Source organism: Episyrphus balteatus, chromosome 2 (genome assembly GCF_945859705.1).
Source record: "Episyrphus balteatus chromosome 2, idEpiBalt1.1, whole genome shotgun sequence".
NCBI lineage: Eukaryota > Metazoa > Arthropoda > Insecta > Diptera > Syrphidae > Episyrphus > Episyrphus balteatus.
The window spans coordinates 26,718,787-26,731,348 of NC_079135.1; the positions used below are offsets into that span (position 1 = coordinate 26,718,787).

At 29.6% G+C, this 12,562-nt stretch overlaps 1 protein-coding gene across 7 annotated transcripts in view; it reads left to right on the forward strand.

The window, feature by feature from the left end:
* The window catches only part of LOC129908116 (phosphatase and actin regulator 4), a 413,058-nt gene that overhangs the window by 287,375 nt on the left and 113,121 nt on the right, over nt 1-12,562 (forward strand). For 6 of the 7 annotated variants that reach the window (XM_055984423.1, XM_055984416.1, XM_055984418.1 and 3 more), the window contains exon 5: nt 210-245. The exons of the other annotated variant lie outside the window; for it this stretch is intronic. In XM_055984423.1, coding sequence (XP_055840398.1) covers nt 210-245 — 36 coding nt within the window. The remainder of the gene's footprint in view (nt 1-209; nt 246-12,562) is intronic. 7 annotated transcript variants of the gene reach the window in all.

Genomic DNA, 12,562 nt, shown 5'->3' on the forward strand with positions numbered 1-12,562 from the left:
CAAAATTTTGGGGGAAAAACTCTGCCTTTTTATCAGCATTTATTTGTTTTCTTAGAACTTTTGTTTTTCTAAAATAATTAAAAAAATAGAATTTAATTGAATAAAATAATGCAATTATTAAATCCTGATTGATAAAAATTATGTTTATAAAAATAATTATTTCATATATGTAATTAAATTTACAATTTTTCTTTTTTCTTTATTTTCAGGTAAGCTAATTGCTAATACCGATGATGATAATAACGGTAAGCAATCGATTTATAAAATATATTTTTTCTTTCATTTATAACATACTTTTAAAAATACCCACAAAATATCCCATTCTTAAGACATTTTTATTAAGATTATTTGATCACAAAATAAATATAAAATTAATATTTATTTTGAAATATAACAAAATCCAAAACAAAAATCACAAAATGTGTGCAGGCAATTTTTTTTTTTTAATAATCAAACAAAAAATCTTTTTAATTCATCTCAATAGCGTAGCTTTGTATATTTTGTTTATTTTTATTTGTTTATTAATTAATTAAAAAAAGCTGAAATAGTTGTTCTCTTTGCACATGCAAAGCTTGATTGCTCTTTTAGTTCGAAAAAAGCTTATGTGTAAAGCTTTTTCGAATGTGTGCTTGTTAAAACTTGAAGCTTTTGAAAAAGTTAAATGAAGCTTTTTACAACTTACTGAACTTTATTATAGGGCATATAACATAAGTTATTTTATAGTAAAGATTTCTAATATCTACTTAAAAAAGTACAAGAGTTTCCTTTAATAAAAATAATGCCCTTATAGATTGACCGAAATTGCTCTAATAGTTGAATTTGATAAGAATGAAGATTACTTAAATTTAAAAAAATATATATAAAATGTCTACATGAGTGCAAATTGAAAAGTGGCCTTTAAAGATTTCGATGTCAAAAAGTTTTCCATGAGGGAGTTGTAAGAAATAATTTTCTTTTTAATGCAGTTGCTTTGCATTACAAATTAAAAAAGCAATATTTATTGCAAGAAAAAAATAATTTCCATAGCAAAAAATTGCAACCACTATTTGCATTAAAAAATAAAGTAAATGAAAAAGAAAAAAATCATTGAGAATAAAATTTTTATTGCAAATAAAAATATTTTTCATTAAAAAAATAATGTTATTGCGAATAAAAAAAAATTCTGCATTGGAGAACAAATTTCAATGCAAAATGTGTGCATTAAAAATCAGAAATATTAAAAAAAAAAATAATTCAATGCATTCATTTTTTTTTTTTTTCAATGCACACTGAACTTACGTAAATACAACGAAAAAATTCGTTGAGCAATTTTCAGCCGATGAAAAATTTAATTGGCTCAACGAAATGGCTTTCATACGTTAACGAAGAACTTCATCAATCAACGAAAACTGTAGTATTTTAATGAAATTTTTCATAAAAATTTTTGATCGAGAGTTAATGAATTTTTACATCACTTTACGAAATTTTTCATCGATTAACGTAAAATTTAATTAACCACGGTGATATTTTTCGTTAGTCAATGTATTTTTTGATTTATTTATGAAAGAACTTTCGTTAGCTAACGAATTTTTTCGTAAATTTAACCCTCTACCGCATACTAACCCATATATGGTTTATCGATTTCATATCGATTTATTCTTGTTATATTGCACCAAATGTCAAAAAGAAAAAACTTTAATAAAACTATGTCTATTTTTTTATAATTAACCTGTTTTTATTATCAGTAAGAGAGTCGTGATTCTGAAATAAACTCATGGTTTCAAGAGCATGTCTAAAGTGCAAATCAGTGAATAAAAGTGTGAACTTTTCAAGTCTTTTTTTATAAGAAATAAGTAAGTTGCATCCAATTAAAAACAAGTTTCGTATGAATTTATTATACTTTTATATGTTTAAGAAGTTTGTTTTTTGTTTTTTTAATAACTTTTGTCTTTTTTTTGCGTTTTTTCCAAAACACCATATATGGGCTTTCATGCGTTGGCGACTTACATTACTGATTTTTGTGGGATTTTTTTTTTTTTTGTAAAATGTATTGGAAGACTTTCTATGGAAAAAATAAGTGTGTTAATGCTAAAACTGGTGATGGCTTTCGAAGTGATGACGATCTAGCTTCAGATTCTGGCCCTTTTTAACATCAAACAAGCCATCTCCGAGCACTTTTGCAAATCTGTAACACCTAAAATGTCACGAAAAAGATGATGCCCTTCAGCTTTGGCATGTGATCAAAGCAGAGATGGAACAAAACAAAGCTGAGGGAGTTATATACAAGTCACGGAAGCCCCATCTAATCACGAAACTCCAATTCACTCACAACAACCAAGGGCAAAAGCCGTTGAATTCACTACTAACTGAAAACATCGACCATATCCCTGAATTCCAAACAAAAACACCAATATATCAAATTTCGGGACTGAAAACGTATTGTGTACATGTAGAAAATGAAGGGGTTCTTCTGCAACAATGATACAAGAAAGAGTTTGAATAAATTCCATGAATAAGGAAAGTCCAATGTAATAAAAACATATTTTACAAAACATACCTTGAATGCATACTAAACCATATATGGGTTATTAATTGTTTGCTGGAAATTGACTTGCTGCATACTAACCCATATATGGTTTATGTTTCCAAAAATTTATATATATGTAAAAAAATAAAAAAATTTATGTATTACCTTTTTTCAACCCCTAATAAAGCTAAAAAATTGTTAAAAATATTTTTATTTCATTTCGTTCATAATTCATGTAGTAGAGGGTTAATGAATATTTTTATTAAATTACGAAAAAATATTTGTTAGCTAACGAAACTTTTCGTTGTATTAATTGTATTTTTTTATTGGACTTGTTAAATTATTAATTTAATATAGTCCAAACCAAAAATTGGCGTTTCGACTCGGTGGAGCTCACTTAAGTCAACTGATGAGTCCGACTTATCGTGAGACACCTTGTCAATACGCAAATATTTTTTATATTCAGCTCAGCTTACATAGATTTTTAAACAAAAACCTAATGTGAACTATATAAAGCAAGATTCAATTTTTAATAATTAAAACAGAAATGCACCCAAGTCTACGTTTTTTTTTGTAAGGCAACGATTTTTTTCGTTAACTGATGTATTTTTTCATAAGCCAATGTAATATTTCATTAGTATATGAAGAATTTCATTAAAATACGGAACATACTTTTTTTCATATTTTTACCATTGAATACCATGTTGAATTTGTCTTACTTTAAAAATTTGCTCTAGAGTACCTTTATCACAATTAAAAATTTTATTTATCAATATTTATTACGAAACCATACAAATAAATAAATTCCTAGATCGTTATTTTAAAGTTCAACAAATTAAAAATAAAAAATTTCTCAATAAAAAAAAAAATATTTATTACCTATGTTACCTTCCTTATGAACTCGATGTTTTCCAAAAAAAAAAAATATAATTTATAACTCAACTCATTTTTTTGTCTCTCAATTAAAATGTTTTTATGACAATTTTACGACCGACAACGCCATCATGAGTTCAAAAATCGCGAAATTCAATATTTTTGTTCTATTTTGAGATTTTTTTCTTCTCGTAATATTCAAGAATAAATAAATATTCATTCAAATATTCGTTTCTTTTCCGGTTCAGTGCATTCAAAAAACCGTGTGACATATTAATATCATCTTATTTAACCTCGCCAACCCTCTTTAGCACCATCACAAACGACATGTCAACACTGTCTGTTGCAAGATAAATACATTTTAACTGACAGGTCGTCAAAGTAATAAAAACACACAAAAGTTCGTTCTCTCTCAAAAAGAAATGAAAAATTTAATAGAAGATACAAAAAAATGTAGGTATAGTATATACCACAACGAAGAAGAAAAATAAAAGGAAGACATTTCAAAAAAAAAGCAAACAGACAGACAGTTCGACATACACAAAGTCTTACTGTTATAAAATTGTCGTCTCCGCCAAAACAAACAGAACTTTTCAAAATTGAAAACTGAAGCCATTCATAATCTAGTAGAAAATATGATGATGATGAATTCATTTTTTATATATTTTCTCAGTTGGTGTGCTTAAATGAAGAAACAAGAAACAGACAGACAGGATAAGGACTAATAAGATGAATGTCCTTTATAGAAAAGATGGAAAGAAAATCCTCCATTATTATTTAACAGTTTGCTAGAGATAGAAAAAAAGTTCAAAATTCAATCCACATCCTTGTGATGCTGCTACTGGTCCTGGGTTGGTTGGTATTTGTGTAGATTCAAAATTAACAGTAACTCTCTTGCACTTCATCACTTAAAAAGGACACCCAGAATCCAGTATCCAAGCAGTGCTGTGCTGGAGGTTCAATTTTCAATATCCTTCAGAGCGTATAAATTTTTCAGTTCTTTCGTTTATTTTGTACATCAAGAAATTCTACACAAGCTTTCAGTTCTTGGTTTTCTCCCAGATATATAGAGTTTTATCCGTTTTTCTTTTTATTTTTTCAGTTTGGTCGGGTGACATTATCAACGTCGTTGTCTTCTTCGTTGTTTTTCTTGTTGTCCTTGTTAAGGACGTTTAACGAGTGGTTTTATCTTTTACTCTGCATAGTTTCTGTCACTACTGCAGCAGCAGTCAGTCGAACTTTCCTCTCGTTCTCTTGTTTATTTCTCCACTTATACCTACGTATACGAGAATATTTCGTACGTCTTTTTGTTTCTAAGCCTTCCTCTGGGCAACCAACGTCCTTCAACGTCTATTTCGTCCCTCTAGTTTGATAAACGACATGACACAAGAAATATGTTCAAATTTACAGATTATACTTACAGGGTGACCCATAAAAAAATATCTAGTGTGAGTTTCAGAAGGATGAAATTCAAACCAATATTGAAGGATATTATAGTCAGGGATTCTGATGAAATCCTTTTTAAGGATGTTGAAATTCGCCTAAACAATTTTTCGGAAAAAATTCTTCAATAGGTATTATAAAGCCTTTTTTCAGATCTAATCTGAATCACCCTGTTTTTTTTTTTTTAGAGAAAAATTGTGAAGGACTATTCTGATGGCGGGAGATTTAAAAACACATAAAAATGATGCACAACGTATGTGTTGTGTTTATATTGTGCAATTTTTGCCATCAAGCAAATGTCCTTAGCATGCTTTCTGCATTGTACAAACATACATACAAACATGCAATATGTTCATTTTATATTTTATATATGTGCTCGTATTTGAAGATGCAGTTATCTTCTTGCAGGTCTGAATTTCTAAGGTCGTTTTTTTTTTAGGGTTTTATAGAAAAAAAAAAACCCAAAAAATATTTATTTTGTGTTATTGTCCTTGTTAGTATTATTGATAGGGTCTTGGGTTAAGTGACCATGTTTGCTACAGTAATTTTGAAGATTTAAAGTCAGAACAAATTAGTTAGAAAAAGTTTAATGTATAGTTTAAGTTTAAAGTTAAAGTAAGATGGCTGAAAATAAGTGTTATTTAGCATTTGAGTTGGGTTACCGAGTGAAAAAGGTTGTTTTTATCAAAAAGGGCTCTAACGATTTCGATTTAAAAAAAATACTTGTAGTGCACAGTGAGCCTGAACAAGTTTAAGGTTGACCTAAAATGACGACAAAAACTAAAGATGAGGCTTTGTTCCTGAAGGCCTCAGCAATAATAATCCGTTCTTACCAAAATCGGATTAGCTTCCTTTTTCGAGATACCCCCCGTAAACGATGTTTTTTTCGAAAAAAATTCATAATCAACGCTAGGCTCGAGTACGATAACTTAGGCGCCGAGAATTGAAAACGGTTTTTAGTAGAGGTGTTTAATACAATCATTTTTTGTTATGGGAGGGAGGGTCTATGTCCCCCCCTTTAGGCGGGAGGGGCAATTTTCTAAAAAATCATACAAAAAATTATTAAAAAACAATGGCAACACTTACAGTTATCAATGATACCTTTTTCAAAAGCTAGAATTGTACACTTAATTATAGTTTTTAAATCAAATTATTTTAAGTAGTTGTTTTCGAAATAACCGATTTCAAAATCAACAATTGTGAAAAAAAAGTTTAAAAAAAAACATTGAAAACTATTTTTGTCAAGACTTTGGATTTCATTACGGGATTAATTGATAATGTAAAGTACCTCAATAAATTCCTTATCAAATACTGAAAACCATATGTTTCTATGCCTTCTAGTTTTTGAGAAAATTGAAAAATAGGAAAACTACTTTTCTTATCAGGCTCACAAATGAGCGTTCTGGTACCACACTGCTACCAAGAAATTTTATTTTTAAGATCCAATTTTTAATGGAAATAAAACCCATTCGTGGAACCGAGGTAGATTAAGCACAGTACTTTTTAATTTTTGATTTTTGATAGTGGCAAAGCAAAATAGCCAAGAAAATAAAAATCTTATAAAGAAAGTAGTTTTCCTATTTTTCAATTTTCTCAAAAAATAGAAGGCATAGAAACATATGGTTTTCAGTATTTGATAAGGAATTTATTGAGGTACTTTACATTATCAATTAATCCCGTAATGAAATCCAAAGTCTTGACAAAAATAGTTTTCAATGTTTTTTTTTAAACTTTTTTTTCACAATTGTTGACTTTGAAATCGGTTATTTCGAAAACAACTACTTAAAATAATTTGATTTAAAAACTATAATTAAGTGTACAATTCGAGCTTTTGAAAAAGGTATCATTGATAACTGTAAGTGTTGCCATTGTTTTTTAATAATTTTTTGTATGATTTTTTAGAAAATTGCCCCTCCCGCCTAAAGGGGGGGACATAGACCCTCCCTCCCATAACAAAAAATGATTGTATTAAACACCTCTACTAAAAACCGTTTTCAATTCTCGGCGCCTAAGTTATCGTACTCGAGCCTAGCGTTGATTATGAATTTTTTTCGAAAAAAACATCGTTTACGGGGGGTATCTCGAAAAAGGAAGCTAATCCGATTTTGGTAAGAACGGATTATTATTGCTGAGGCCTTCAGGAACAAAGCCTCATCTTAAGTTTTTGTCGTCATTTTAGGTCAACCTTAAACTTGTTCAGGCTCACTGTGAGTGTGGTTACTGTGGAAAAATGTCCTTTCTTATACTCTTGATATAAAAAAATAATGTTTGAACCTTTATTAACGGTACCTGCTATAGAACCGTTTTCATAAGATATGCCAGACATTCTATAATAAAACGTTCCTAATTTTAACGAATTTTAAAGAAAAAAAACATATCAAAATTATTTTTAGAAAATCGAAATTTTTGAGGACAATCTTTTTTTTTATAGAAATTTGTTAGAGTTTTTTGTCAACCTCAAATTCTTTTTACACACCAAAAAACAATTGTTTGACCTTTTAAATATTCAAACAAGTAATTTTTATAGCAACTTTAATACGAAATATAATTTTTTTTTCAAATTCCCCAAAAATTATTTTTTTGTTTTCAAGAATTCAATCGATACAAAAAAATTCTGTCGTTTGTATACCGCGAGGCTTGAGTTCTTTACATATACCAAAAATCGTCGTTTGAAAAAAATTACTTAATTTGATTGTAAATTTTGGGGATTTAAGGAACTTTGAATTATAGAGCACAAATTTTGTTTTTTGAATGTCTTCTTAACCTATGTTTTTGTATATTTGACTATTTTTGTAAATTCCTCGACGTAGAAGAACGATATTGTAAGTTTGAATTCTTTGGAAAAAAAAAGAAATTCTGAGGATTTTAGGGGTTTTAGATTTTTAAAGTACAAACATTTTTTTTTTTTGCTTTAAATGTGTATCTTTCTTAACAAAAGGTAGAATTTTTCTATTCTTAACAAAAGGTAGAATGACTTTTAGTATACGTTAAGAAGTCGAAGTGAAAAAAAATGACAGAATAATGAATTTTAGAAAAAAACTAAATTTTGGGATTTAGGGGACATTGCATTTTTCAACAATTTTTTTTTTTTTTTATATTTTCTGAACGTAGGTTAGACAAGCGACAAATTTTTGGACGATAAAAATGAAAAAAAAAAAAAAATGACAAACGAATTCAATTAGCTTGGTTCAAAGATTTTGAGGTCACAGTTCTGGCTTTATGGAGCTAAAATTCTTGGTGGTCAAAACTCGTCAATCAATAAAATATTAAACTACCTGTTCAAATATTTCGTTCAAGTTTAAATTGGAACTTAAAATACTCATTTTGTACCGACTTCATAAAACCCAGGTCTGATCCAGGGAAGTCAGTTTTTTTTTTTTTTTTTTTTTGATAAAAAATGATTATTGTTTTGATTATTTCCTGAAAAACTGATTTTTGACTTTTGCTTCCAAGACACATTTTGTTTCAATAAAGAAAAATGAAAATTAAATCACTCTAATTCATATCAAAATCTGACTGTTTGACATGTCTCGACCATTGAAAAAAAGGAACGAAAAAAAAACTTTGGTATAATGTAAATTCTAGAAACTGGTCTTACTCCACAGTGAGGCTTGTTTTAATCCATTAGTTGCCCTTTTCTCTGAAAATATTTAGTTTTTTTTTTTTTTTGTTCTTCACTGTCGACCTGACCTTTAATTTATAAAGAATTCGAAAAGTCAAATACTACAATATTCACTGATATCTCATAACCTGAGCAAAGGTCAAAAACATTATTTGGAAATAAGGTGAATTTTTTAATATCACGATTATGATAAGCCCTTAAGGATTCGAACTTTTCATTTTGTCATTAAATAAATACCAACTACTTTATGTAGGTAGAATTTTTATTTTTTTTTGTATATGAAGTCTTTACTTTAGGTACATCTGCATAAGCCTTTAACCTTTGTTTATTCTGGCACAAAAAAATCAATATCCTTATAAAATAAAACCAATTTTAAAAATCAAATAAAGTTAAGAGTACCTACCAACAAGTTGGTTCTTAAAGGCTTTTTGTTTATATTAACTCTTATATTTTATTTTTTCTTTATTTCAACTTGAGACAACAAAAAAAAGAAAAATAAGCGTAAAAAAATAATTCGAAAAAATTATGAACAGACACACGATATAACTTTTTCTTTTTTCCAATATAAGATATTAAATTTAAAAGTTAAACCCATTGTTTCAACAACTTGATATTGATCTCAAAAAATATAAACAAAAAAAAGTCTATTTGAATTCTGACTTTCTTTTTCGTAACCTTTTAAAATATACCTAAAACAAACTTTACCCTTTTTTGTATCTCAGCAAAGTCTCTGTAATATTCCCCAAGTGTCTTTAAATAAGATCAAATCAACCCTTATCTCAAAGACCTTAGTTTTCACAGGAAGAAAAAAAAACATACTCATCCCAACTATTATCCTTTTGCAAAAATTCCATTAAAAATCAGTTAACAAAAAAAAGAAAAAACCAGTAAATTCCTCAGGTAACTTTTTGGGCATAAATATTTGTTCATCATCTTCATACACCCTCGCCCCTATCTCATTGATATAGGTATAAGAAACAAATCAGCCTTTTGAGTATATGTAAACTGTGCAAAATAACAACTTAGAAAAAATATAGGACCTCAGAAAAAAGAACCAGGAATCTTTTCCATTTCCTATCGACCGTAATCCCAAAAGAAAACATTGCAGCCACACACAAGTTAACATAAATAGGTTGGTTGGTTCATAAAATATTACAATTTCCTCACTTTTACATACACATACATACATAAACCTGGAGATATAATATTGAACCACTGGCATAGGTATTTTCTGAAATATGACGTTAATGCGACACGTTTTCGAGATGATAAGTTGGCATACCTATATACAACAGGAATAATATATCCCCTCTGTTCCTTTAAGGCAAATCAATTAAACATACTCCTCTTGCATTGACAAGGACTCTCCTTCATCTTTAACAAGCTTAGAGGTAGAAACGTGAACTTAACATGAAGGCTAGGTTTTTGTGTATTATAATTTTTTTTCCTTTTCTTCCTGTCGAGTTATGAAACACAGATTCCCAAGTCCGTCGTATTTCGAAAACCAAGCACGCAAGCATCAAACTATTCTTCTTCTTCTTCTTCGTTGTTTTTGTTCTGCTTTTTTCTTTCCTAAACGTTTTTCATGTCGAAAAAGTAATTATTCCTGTCTAATTCGCATTAAGGAACTATGAGGGGGCAACTCTAAACACAAAATTCTGGTATGCCACGCCTCTCCTCTACCTCATTCAATAATGCATCATTCTGTGCTCTTCATCAGAGGAAAGGAACGTTTTTGCTTCAATAGCTCTGGCTGATGCTTTGTAACGGGAACAGGAAACAGGGAAAGTCATTAGTTAACATTTTTATTGGCAGAAAGAAAAAAAAAAAAAATAAGAAGAAAAAAAAAATCACCAAATGTCCTTCACCCAGGAAAAGAAATGAGAGAGAAAAGGGCCCCCAGAGTAACAGTACGACGAATAATGTGCACCTTGAAAAATAAGGACCGCGAAAAACTTTCAATACCACTCTGTGAGCGGAAGAAGACGAATCGAATTTCCTTCTAGGTCCGGCAGCGGTGGTGGTGGGTTCCGCGCGCAAAAAGGAAATGCAAAAAAACTTTATGTGCTACCCTTGAGTTTTTGTATGGTTTGTATAGGGGAGGGGAGGGTAAGAGTGTGGAGAAGAGTCATTGCCATCATCATCATCATCAGTAACAACATCAGCAAACCACGCGCCCGCAACCAAGATACAAATATTTTCCTAAAGTATTTCTATAAGAAACCGTTATTTTTTCCTCCATTTTTCCAACTTTTTTTGTTGTTGTTGCCCGTTTAGCCTTACTTCCTGCTGCTGACGACGAACTATTCCCTCAGCATCGTTATTCCAGCATTGAAGGGCAACTGTAATTCTCTAGGACAAAGGTGTTATGTAACTTTTTTTTGCAAAAAAGCGGTTGGAGAAATAAAATTTAGGACTGCGATTTTCTGCAAACCAACAGAAAGAGAGAGAGAGAAATTTTCTCCAAGTTCTATATCTCTCTCAAAATACTCTCTGCTGAACTTGCAACATGAACTTGAAAATAGAAGTTCGATGTCGAAGTGTACACCCTCGCTTCTACACAAAACGAGATAAAAAAAAAGCTCTCTTTTGTTATCTTTGGATGACGTAAATGACCTCGAAGTGAGAGCCAGAGAGATACTTTGTTGGTGGTCCATTTGCCGGGATAAAATCCCCTTGACGAACACAAGGGCGAGAGATGGCATAAAAAGTGCGCAAAGTAAACACATATAGAAGAGCTTTATTATGATTATTGTTAGTGTTTTCATCGTTGTTGTTGTTGTTTTTTGACAAACAGGTTGTTGTTTACGTCGGTCGGTTCGGTAAGAAGAAGAAGATTTTTGTTTTGAATGTATTGAAAGTGCCTGGGATAGTTTATATAAATTTTTATCCGTTAGTATCTCAACAATAGTTGTTATGAATGCCATAATAATATAAAGGGTAGGTTATAAGGTGGGCTTTGAGTGGAAGATTATGGAGGGTTTTTTCAATTTTGAAGGCGTTTTGTATTTTTTCATTCTTTCAATTGATGTGGATGTGTGATGTAAGGCAAGATTTAAGCACTTGGTTTTTTTTAAATACAACAAAAAAGAGGCATTTTTTTCTTCCATATTTGAAGTCGAGAGTTATAGAAAATGTATAAAAATATGGCAAGTCCTTCAGACTGCAGAAGAAAAAAAAAACGTGAGAGATTTTCAATGTGATAAACTGCGAGAAATACGTGCGGATATAGGAATATCGTATAAATGTTTACCTTATGTGTAAGTTCTAGTAGGTACCTATAAGTATTTTTTTTTTCTAAGGACGAAAGGTAATTTGATCATTTTCATGTCTTGAAAGTATAGAATATGGCTGTGGCGTGTAGGGTAATGGTATAATAGTGGGCGTTAGTGAGTTATTGATATATTTGATGTTGGGACTTTTGAGCTTATCCGGTTGTAGATTAGAAGTGGATCAATAGGGATTTTGGAGATGAATAAAAGAGTTTTTGTGTCGAATGTGATAAGGCCTTAAATAGCAAGGACCGATTTTGGTCAAAACTTACGGTTTCTTTTATTATATAAAAAAAATCGTTTTTTTTTTTATTTGAATTGATAATAAATGGCGAACATAATAATTTATAAGCAATATAAGAGTTGTTGATGAAAGGTCAAACGAGAACCAAAGTTTTCACCTCTTCAAAGATTTAAACAAAATGGTACTTAATGAGTCTGAAATTTTAAATGAATAGTTTTCTGCATAAAAATAAAATATTCAATAATTGAAATCTTTTTTCACATCATTAATGAACCTATACTTGCACTTCTTAAAATTATTATGTTAGTTCGACTCAAAAAAATCATATTTCCTTAGAGAATTTATAAAATAAAATAAAAAAAAAACAGTTGAACCGATGCCTACACCTGTAACGGTACCTACACCTGTTTTTTTCAATTTTTGTCTATTTCAAAGAAATTTTCCTAGCGTTTTCTAAAAATTAAAATTTTATCTAACTTTCAATAAAACGCATTTTTTAATTTTTTAAACAAATTTCAAAATATTTTTTTTGAAAAAATGGTTGATGATTTTTTTTTTATAATCCTTTTTTTAAAGTTGATTAAAATTTTCGAATTACATAA